Genomic DNA, 11733 nt, shown 5'->3' on the forward strand with positions numbered 1-11733 from the left:
TGATGGCTGATTCCAGGATTTTCCTTCTGTACAGACAGGTGCTCTTAAAAAGCAAAGACGACTCACTCCAGTTAATCTGGTGCCCTAAATCCCTAAGGTGGACGAAAATCCCCGAGTTTTCATAGCCATATCTAACAGATCTTTTGTGTTCGAATAATCTTTGAGATAGCGAACGGCCCGTTTGCCCAACGTACACTTTTTCACAATCCCCACATGGTACTTTATAAACGCCGGATTCTAAATCTCTTTTATATTGATAAACATTTAAAAGGGCGCTTCCTATGGTCTTTGGATATGAAAAAACAAAGGGGTTCTCAGTTTTGATATGATTTGTTATATTTTTAATACCTTCTATATATGGGAATTTTATCTTATTTTTAAAATCTCTTAGTAACATCATGATCTTTATAATATATCGTGTTGGCTTTGTTGATGGCCTTTTCTATGACATACATCGGGTAGAATAGCTGGGCGAGTTGTTTACGAATGATTTCAAATTCTTTATTTAGGTAGGCTGGGGAACAGATTCTCAAACCTCTAAGAAATAGATTGCAAGCTACTTCAATTTTTACAGAAATGTCGTGATAACTAAAGAAATGAATGTAGGAAATAGCGAAAGTTGGTTTTCTATACACAGTGAAATTATACCCCGTCGATTCCCTTATAATTAGTATGTCCAAAAAAGCTAATTTTCCATCTTTTTTCCCATTCAGTTTTAAATTTTATGCTAGGGACTAGGGAATTTAGATTATTGAAAAATATATTGATATCTCCCCAGCTATCATCCCAATATGTGAAAATGTCATCAACATAGCGTTGCCAAACCATGTTCGTAGGTTTAATTGTTGTTAAAATTTCTGTTTCAAAGTATTCCATGTAGAGGTTAACTAAAATTGGAGATAACGGGCTGCCCATACTACAACCAAATTTCGGTTTGTAAAAATTTCCATTGAAAGAGAAAACGTTATTTGACACGCTTAGTTTAATTAACTTAATTGTTTTTTCAATACCGAGGGGGAAGTGATCTTCATAAGGGATTAATTTTTCCCTCAAGAAACCTAATACATCGTTGATCGGGACCTTTGTAAATAGGGATTCTACGTCAAGACTCAAGAGTTTTACCAGATTAACTGGAGTGAGTCGTCTTTGCTTTTTAAGAGCACCTGCCTGTACAGAAGGAAAATCCTGGAATCAGCCATCATAAATCAATCAAACACAATGAACCTATCTGGGGGCCAATGGAAAGCTGACACAGTGGACAATACTCTTCTCAACCCTATCATTAAGAAGATAATCCACGGAGACCGACCACCAGACATGCATCAGAGGTCAAGACTTCCTCCAAGCGGCTCAACAATAAGAAGACGCACCTGGATGTAATTGAATTTGGCTAATCCTTCCAGCAATTATAACAACTATAGAACAATTGAACACACCCTATTGCTTTCATATATAAACCGTCACTCTCCACTGTATCCCTCATTTTTACTTTACATCCTGAAGAGGGTCGATGTTTATTGACCGAAATATAGTGTGATTTATTCATATTTCCTGTGTTTCTTTTATGGGCCTTTTTGAAAAAAACATGTTAAACTGTTCGATTACAGTTATAAGTAAGACATATATATATATATATATATATATATATATATATATATATAATGAAGAAAGAATATGCTTGATTGTACCCTCAAGCAAAATATCTATAACCCAAGACAGTGGAAGGCCATGGTACAGAGGCTAGTCTCCTTTTCCTAAAAGAGTTGCTGACCATAGGTAAACAGTCTCTCCTACCCTGACAAAAGGAAAGTAGCCACTGAATAAATACAGAGCAGTGATTAACCCCTTGATCAAAGAAGAATTGTTTGGTAATCTCAATGTTATCATGTGTATGATGACAGAGTAGAATGTGTAAAGAATAGGCCAGACTATACGGTGTATGTGTAGGTAAAAGAAAAATGAGCGGTAACCAGCGAGAGGGATCCAAGGTAGTAATGTTTGGCCAGTCAAAGGACCCAGTAACTTTCTAGCGGTAGTATCTCAACGGATGGCTGGTGCCCTGGTCAACCTACTACCTGACGATGTGATTGCTCGCATGCTGAAGAAGAATATACTATTAATGGATAAAGATTATGGTGATTCAACATTAAACATCACACCCTAATTACTGAAATTACATTTTACACCGATGAAATATTAAACATAAAATTTCTATCAATGTAATTGGCACCGTTCAGTGATTTAATGTAATCACTGATCTAAATTTTCAGTGATTACATGAAATCACTGGTTTCTTAATGATTACATCAACTCACTAACAGTCACAGTGATTACACGTATTCTCTGAAAAGTTTATCAATTCATGAAATCACTGATTACACATTTCAAAGTAACATACGGTAAGAATATATATATATACATATATATATATATGTATATATATATATATATATATATATATATATATATATATATATATATATATATATATACATATATATATATATATACCTAAAAGTATCAACTATATCGAGAATTTAAAACTGTTTGAACCACTGGATTATATGCTCTTATTTCATATAGGCTTCCATACACATTCTCATAAATTTCCCAACCAACTTTCTTTCCAATGCAGGTAAAGTTGCTTAAAATGAAAGGGAATTTCATGAGAAATAGCAGAGATAATGTTTGTGACCTTTGCAATGAAAGTAATACAGAACATTTTGGAATGTGAAGAGAACGAGATACAAGAGTGGATATGTTGTAAAATATCAGAAGACATCAATGAAACAAGGAAATGGTTGGAAAAGCACAATAGGTTAGCAATAACTGATTTCATCACAATTGATTTCAATGAAAAACTGACTAAGATAATTGCTCGTAATCTCTCACCAAGAAAGACTGCTGTATATGGCAAAGAAAAGTCTTGAAAAAGGCCTAAGACCACTGCACCAGTTTTAAGCTATGAATAATACGCAACGTTTATCAGAAAAGATACTGGTTCATACCAAAAATAATAACAAGGTTAGCAAACTGATTAGAGATCGCAGTGATTTTAATGCCAACTTTGCGCAGTACCTATCAAAATAATTTTAGAATATATCGATATTTTAAATTTTTATGTTATTTCTTTGTTGTAAAACCGTTAAAATTTAAATTTATTCCAAAATTGACGTACATAATAAATTTATCAAAATTATATATATTTATTAGGGTAATTAATAATTTATACGTGGGGTAACTAATAGTATAAGCATTGTTTGTCCTCGAAATCGAGGTAATTTGCTTCTGTGCAAGAAAGAAGCAGCGTTCTCTTTATACCTCTTTCTCAAAATAAGAAACTAGGCAATAATAAAACAAAAGTAATTTGTATAAGTTATACGATTTGAACATCCAAGGAAATAAAGAAAACGGAGTCATGGCTTCTACATATACTGTATATGTTTTAATCGTTGCATTGTAAGCTTACTTGGCATTACAGATTCTGCATCTATATGTTGTAAAGATTGCATTGTAGGCCCACCTGACATTACAGATTCTGCATCTATATGTTTTAAGCGTTGCATTGTAGGCCTACCTGATATTACAGCTTCTGCATCTATATGTTTTAAGTGTTGCATTGTAGGCCTACCTGATATTTCAGATTCTGCATCTATATGTTGTAAGCATTGTATTTTAAGCCTACCTGGCATTACAGATTCTGCATCTATATGTTTTAAGCGTTGCATTGTAGGCCTACCTGATCTTTCAGATTCTGCATCTATATGTTGTAAGCATTGTATTTTAAGCCTACCTGGCATTACAGATTCTGCATCTATATGTTTTAAGCATAGCATTGTAGGCCTACCTGATATTACAGCTTCTGCATCTATATGTTTTAAGTGTTGCATTGTAGGCCTACCTGATATTTCAGATTCTGCATCTATATGTTGTAAGCATTGTATTTTAAGCCTACCTGGCATTACAGATTCTGCATATATATGTTTTAAGTGTTGCATTGTAGGTCTACCTGATATTACAGCTTCTGCATCTATATGTTTTAAGCGTTGCATTGTAGGCCTACCTGATATTTCACATTCTGCATCTATATGTTGTAAGCATTGTATTTTAAGCCTACCTGGCATTACAGATTCTGCATCTACATGTTTTAAGCGTTGCATTGTAGGCCTACCTGATCTTTCAGATTCTGCATCTATATGTTTTAAGTGTTGCATTGTAGGCCTACCTGATATTACAGCTTCTGCATCTATATGTTTTAAGTGTTGCATTGTAGGCCTACCTGATATTTCAGATTCTGCATCTATATGTTGTAAGCATTGTATTTTAAGCCTACCTGGCATTACAGATTCTGCATCTATATGTTTTAAGCGTTGCATTGTAGGCCTACATGATCTTTCAGATTCTGCATCTATATGTTGTAAGCATTGTATTTTAAGCCTACCTGGCATTACAGATTCTGCATCTATATGTTTTAAGCATAGCATTGTAGGCCTACCTGATATTACAGCTTCTGCATCTATATGTTTTAAGCGTTGCATTGTAGGCCTACCTGATATTTCAGATTCTGCATCTATATGTTGTAAGCATTGTATTTTAAGCCTACCTGGCATTACAGATTCTGCATTTATATGTTTTAAGCGTTGCATTGTAGGCCTACCTGATATTTCAGATTCTGCATCTATATGTTGTAAGCATTGTATTTTAAGCCTACCTGGCATTACAGATTCTGCATCTATATGTTTTAAGAGTTGCATTGTAGGCCTACCTGATATTTCAGATTCTACATCTATATGTTGTAAGCATTGTATTTTAAGCCTACCTGGCATTACAGATTCTGCATCTATATGTTTTAAGCATAGCATTGTAGGCCTACCTGATATTACAGATTCTGCATCTATATGTTTTAAGCGTTGCATTGTAGGCCTACCTGATATTTCAGATTCTGCATCTATATGTTGTAAAGATTGCATTGTAGGCCCACCTGACATTACAGATTCTGCATATGTATGTTTTAAGCGTTGCATTGTAGGCCTACCTGATATTTCAGATTCTGCATCTATATTTTGTAAAGATTGCATTGTAGGCCCACCTGACATTACAGATTCTGCATATATATGTTTTAAGCGTTGCATTGTAGGCCTACCTGATATTACCGAATCTGCATCTATATGTTGTAACCATTGCATTGTAGGCCTACCTGATATTACAGCTTCTGCATCTATATGTTTTAAGTGTTGCATTGTAGGCCTACCTGATATTACAGATTCTGCATCTATATGTTTTAAGCGTTGCATTGTAGGCCTACCTGATATTTCAGATTCTGCATCTATATGTTGTAAGCATTGTATTTTAAGCCTACCTGGCATTACAGATTCTGCATCTATATGTTTTAAGTGTTGCATTGTAGGCCTACCTGATATTACAGCTTCTGCATCTATATGTTTTAAGTGTTGCATTGTAGGCCTACCTGATATTACAGATTTTGCATCTATATGTTTTAAGCGTTGCATTGTAGGCCTACCTTATATTCCAGATTCTGCATCTATATATATCTATATATATATATATATATATATATATATATATATATATATATATAATGAAGAAAGAATATGCTTGATTGTACCCTCAAGCAAAATATCTATAACCCAAGACAGTGGAAGGTCATGGTACAGAGGCTAGTCTCCTTTTCCTAAAAGAGTTGCTGACCATAGGTAAACAGTCTCTCCTACCCTGACAAAAGGAAAGTAGCCACTGAATAAATACAGAGCAGTGATTAACCCCGTGATCGAAGAAGAATTGTTTGGTAATCTCAATGTTGTCATGTGTATGATGACAGAGTAGAATGTGTAAAGAATAGGCCAGACTATACGGTGTATGTGTAGGTAAAAGAAAAATGAGCGGTAACCAGCGAGAGGGATCCAAGGTAGTAATGTTTGGCCAGTCAAAGGACCCAGTAACTTTCTAGCGGTAGTATCTCAACGGATGGCTGGTGCCCTGGTCAACCTACTACCTACCGATGTGATTGCTCGCATGCTGAAGAAGAATATACTATTAATGGATAAAGATTATGGTGATTCAACATTAAACATCACACCCTAATTACTGAAATTACATTTTACAGCGATGAAATATTAAACATAAAATTTCTATCAATGTAATTGGCACCGTTCAGTGATTTAATGTAATCTCTGATCTAAATTTTCAGTGATTACATGAAATCACTGGTTTCTTAATGATTACATCAACTCACTAACAGTCACAGTGATTACACGTATTCTCTGAAAAGTTTATCAATTCATGAAATCACTGATTACACATTTCAAAGTAACATACGGTAAGAATATATATATATACATATATATATATATATATATATATATATATATATATATATATATATATGTATATATATATATATATATATATATATATATATATATATATGTATATATATATATATATATATATATATATATATATATGTTATATATATATATATATATATATATATATATATATATATATATATATATATATATATATATATATATATATACCTAAAAGTATCAACTATATCGAGAATTTAAAACTGTTTGAACCACTGGATTATATGCTCTTATTTCATATAGGCTTCCATACACATTCTCATAAATTTCCCAACCAACTTTCTTTCCAATGCAGGTAAAGTTGCTTAAAATGAAAGGGAATTTCATGAGAAATAGCAGAGATAATGTTTGTGACCTTTGCAATGAAAGTAATACAGAACATTTTGGAATGTGAAGAGAACGAGATACAAGAGTGGATATGTTGTAAAATATCAGAAGACATCAATGAAACAAGGAAATGGTTGGAAAAGCACAATAGGTTAGCAATAACTGATTTCATCACAATTGATTTCAATGAAAAACTGACTAAGATAATTGCTCGTAATCTCTCACCAAGAAAGACTGCTGTATATGGCAAAGAAAAGTCTTGAAAAAGGCCTAAGACCACTGCACCAGTTTTAAGCTATGAATAATACGCAACGTTTATCAGAAAAGATACTGGTTCATACCAAAAATAATAACAAGGTTAGCAAACTGATTAGAGATCGCAGTGATTTTAATGCCAACTTTGCGCAGTACCTATCAAAATAATTTTAGAATATATCGATATCTTAAATTTCTATGTTATTTCTTTGTTGTAAAACCGTTAAAATTGAAATTTATTCCAAAATTGACGTAAATTATAAATTTATCAAAATTATATATATTTATTAGGGTAATTAATCATTTATATGTGGGGTAACTAATAGTATAAGCATTTTTTGTCCTCGAAATCGAGGAGGTAATTTGCTTCTGTGCAAGTTGCTCGACGTGAGAGGAGCGGCGACAAGAAAGAAGCAGAGTTCTCTTTATATGAATCTCTTTCTCAAAATAAGAAACTTGGCAATAATAAAACAAAAGTAATTTGTATAAGTTATACGATTTGAACATCCAAGGAAATAAAGAAAACGGAGTCATGGCTTCTACATCTACTGTATATGTTTCAATCGTTGCATTGTAAGCCTACTTGGCATTACAGCTTCTGCATCTTTATGTTGTAAAGATTGCATTGTAGGCCCACCTGACAGTACAGATTCTGCATCTATATGTTTTAAGCGTTGCATTGTAGGCCTACCTGATATTTCAGATTCTGCATCTATATGTTTTAAGCGTTGCATTGTAGGCCTACCTGATATTACAGATTCTGCATCTATATGTTTTAAGCGTTGCATTGTAGGCCTACCTGATATTACAGATTCTGCATCTATATGTTTTAAGCGTTGCATTGTAGGCCTACCTGATATTACAGATTCTGCATCAATATGTTGTAAGCATTATATTTTAAGCCTACCTGGCATTACAGATTCTGCATCTATATGTTTTAAGCGTTGCATTGTAGGCCTACCTGATATTACAGCTTCTGCATCTATATGTTTTAAGCGTTGCATTGTAGGCCTACCTGATATTTCAGATTCTGCATCTATATGTTTTAAGCGTTGCATTGTAGGCCTACCTGATATTACAGCTTCTGCATCTATATGTTTTAAGCGTTGCATTGTAGGCCTACCTGATATTACAGCTTCTGCATCTATATGTTTTAAGCGTTGCATTGTAGGCCTACCTGATATTACAGCTTCTGCATCTATATGTTTTAAGCGTTGCATTGTAGGCCTACCTGATATTACAGATTCTGCATCAATATGTTGTAAGCATTATATTTTAAGCCTACCTGGCATTACAGATTCTGCATCTATATGTTTTAAGCGTTGCATTGTAGGCCTACCTGATATTACAGCTTCTGCATCTATATGTTTTAAGTGTTGCATTGTAGACCTACCTGATATTACAGATTCTGCATCTATATGTTTTAAGCGTTGCATTGTAGGCCTACCTGATATTTCAGATTCTGCATCTATATGTTTTAAGCGTTGCATTGTAGGCCTACCTGATATTACAGTTCTGCATCTATATGTTTTAAGCGTTGCATTGTAGGCTTACCTGGCATTACAGATTCTGCATCTATATGTTTTAAGCGTTGCATTGTAGGCCTACCTGATATTTCAGATTCTGCATCTATATGTTTTAAGCGTTGCATTGTAGGCCTACCTGATATTTCAGATTCTGCATCTATATGTTTTAAGAGTTGCATTGTAGGCCTACCTGATATTGCAGTTCTGCATCTATATGTTTTAACCGTTGCATTGTAGGCCTACCTGGCTTTACAGATTCTGCATCTATATGTTTTAAGCGTTGCATTGTAGGCCTACCTGATATTTTAGATTCTGCATCTATATGTTTTAAGCGTTGCATTGTAGGCCTACCTGATATTTCAGATTCTGCATTTATATGTTTTAAGCGTTGCATTGTAGGCCTACCTGATATTTCAGATTCTGCATCTATATGTTTTAAGCGTTGCATTGTAGGCCTACCTGATATTACAGTTCTGCATCTATATGTTTTAAGCGTTGCATTGTAGGCCTACCTGGCATTACAGATTCTGCATCTATATGTTTTAAACGTTGCATTGTAGGCCCACCTGACATTACAGATTATGCATCTATATGTTTTAAGCGTTGCATTGTAGGCCTACCTGATATTACAGAGTTCTGCATCTATACGTTTTAAGTATTGCATTGTAGGCTTACCTGATATTAGATTCTGTATCTATATGTTGTAAGCATTGTATTTTAAGCCTACCTGGCATTACAGATTCTGCATCTATATGTTTTAAGCGTTGCATTGTAGGCCTACCTGATATTACAGATTCTGCATCTATATGTTGTAAGCTTTGTATTTTAAGCCTACCTGGCATTACAGATTCTGCATCTATATGTTGTAAGCATTGCATTGTAGGCCTAGCTGACATTACAGCTTTTGCATCTATATGTTATAAGCGTTGCATTGTAGGCCTACCTGACATTACAGCTTCTGCATCTATATGTTTCAGGTGTTGCATTGTAGGCCTACCTGAAATTACACTCACTAGGAACACCGTTGCTTTTTAAGTAGGTATTCTAAAATCTAGCAATTATATTCCTCGTCTCTACAGTAGCAGCAAATACGACCTATTCAAGTATATGGACGATTACGCAATTTCCCCTGAAATTAGACTCACAGTTTTAGATTGTGAGGACAATTTTTTTTTAATTGAGAGAATCTATTTTAGTGAAGTTGCTTTTCATAAATTATAATGACTAGTGTTGATATTTCTATATTTTAACGTTTGAATTAAAATTCATTAATATATATATATATATATATATATATATATATATATATATATATATATATATATATATATATACTGTGAAGGGGAAGTGTTCAAAGAATTGTATCAAACATTGTCTAAAAATATTGTTTGGACTTTAGACAGTCATAGTTACGAACAAACAACAGTTATAGAGAAAACTTGGAAATTATTTGTTACTGTTCAATAGATATTCTAGGCTGGATATTCAAGTTAAGGAATGGAAATATTTATAGGCCTAACAAAGGGAGTATTGAAGTTGAAGGCGAAAAGTCTTTTATCTTTCAAGCACATCTCAGTGACCCAGGGTTCAGGGTAAATTTCCTACCACTGAAAAGTGGACATCTTATTGTTCATGTAGATAATGTTCTTAATCGACTTATACTTCTTGCAACACACCGGAGAACCCGCTGCCTCTTATTAAGGAATTTCTGAGCCATAACTGAAAACAAGGTTCCAAACATCTACGGTATCATTGCAGAGCATAGACTACAGATGGGCTTAGCTATTCAAGTAACTGCTTCTTTTGACCTCATTCCCCTTGGCAAAGCTGGGTCGGCCGCTCGGGTCAACTCTCTTCATCTATTTAATTTCTTTTCATCGTTTGTACAGTAAATTAAAACAAAACTTTTAATCAATGATTTTTTTTTTCAAATCAAACCTAGAGAAGGATCCAATGTAGTCCTATCTTGCCAATCACAGAACTCAATAACTCTCTAGCAGTAGTATCTCAACGGGTGCCTCGTTGGCCAACATACTACTGATTTATTAGATAAAAAAAATATTTAAAATTCATAAATAGATGTAATGATAACTAATATTAAAGACAACTAAATTCTGAATTATCAACCTTTATAAGACATTATGAATTTATCAACAAATTCATAAACTTTGCATAAAATATTTGAGTCTACTTAAATGGAGAAGATTTTTTGATCAGTAATGGCAATGACATCTGTATCGACCTGGATAATCTTAAGTAAAGAGGCTCGGGTTTCCGAGAGTCCTGGGTCGGGTCAAGCCCTAAGAAATCGACTCCGTTGAGGATCCTTCCTCTTAGGTGTCTTCCGATTCAGGACTACCTCTTGGTTTGGGGTTCCGAGACAGGGCAGGATAGAAAGAGGGTATCTTGTCACTGACGTCCCCCGGTTATCCAGCTAAACAACAACAGGCTTTCTTTGGTCTGGTGTTGAATTCTCCTCTTCCTTCTCTTTTGTTTCTCTTTTCTTTCCATTTTCAACTCTTACTTATCCTTTTCCTTTTTAAGTTCCTTTCTTCTTTTACTAATACATGGCCTATAGTGTGGGGGGGAGGTTCCGTGTTCATGGGACGTACTCTTGAGTTTTCTAGTAGATACCGTGAATTATCGCAAAAGTCAGGGTGGATATTTTGGACAATGTTGCCAGATATGGGGGATCTTCCCCAAATTTGGGCTAAAATTTGGGAAATTATATCACCATGCGCAGGAACTTCCGAAAATCTATGCAACCTGTTGATGATCAGATTGACACAATTATGTTCATTAACTTGACATGAAAGTCTCAACATATGTAGGACTGCATTTAACAATGAGAATGTGCCTCCTTCCCACCTACCAGCTAGGCGACAGGATACTTCAGCATGTTACACGAACAGAACAATACTGATTGTCGAATACAAGTATGGAATTGGTGAGTGTTGCCTTTCTCAGTCGAGACTTTCAGTGATCATTATTGAAGAGTCATTAGTTCCCTTACCACCACAGTGAGTGATCAAAGACTGGTCAAGACGTCAAGGCCTACATCGTCTTATAATATTTGCTGAGAGGTGGGTCTTAGCATCTTACATGAGTAGGCTTACCTTAATTACGAAATATTAAGGATTGTTAGGTCTATATAAAATAGTGTTTTAATGGTAGGATAAAAAGGTAGTGAGAATAATTGAAGCCTACAGCTGCTTTCCCCGCTTGTTGTTAAGATA

General features: G+C 34.4%; 1 protein-coding gene across 1 annotated transcript in view; it reads right to left on the reverse strand.

Moving 5' to 3' along the window:
• Positions 1–11733, reverse strand: part of LOC137624796 (uncharacterized) — a 90729-nt gene that overhangs the window by 30348 nt on the left and 48648 nt on the right. Inside the window, exon 3 of the mRNA XM_068355750.1 lies at positions 11110–11263. Within this exon, the coding sequence (XP_068211851.1) occupies positions 11110–11263 (154 nt within the window). The remainder of the gene's footprint in view (positions 1–11109; positions 11264–11733) is intronic.

This window comes from Palaemon carinicauda, chromosome 31 (genome assembly GCF_036898095.1).
Source record: "Palaemon carinicauda isolate YSFRI2023 chromosome 31, ASM3689809v2, whole genome shotgun sequence".
Classification (NCBI taxonomy): domain Eukaryota; kingdom Metazoa; phylum Arthropoda; class Malacostraca; order Decapoda; family Palaemonidae; genus Palaemon; species Palaemon carinicauda.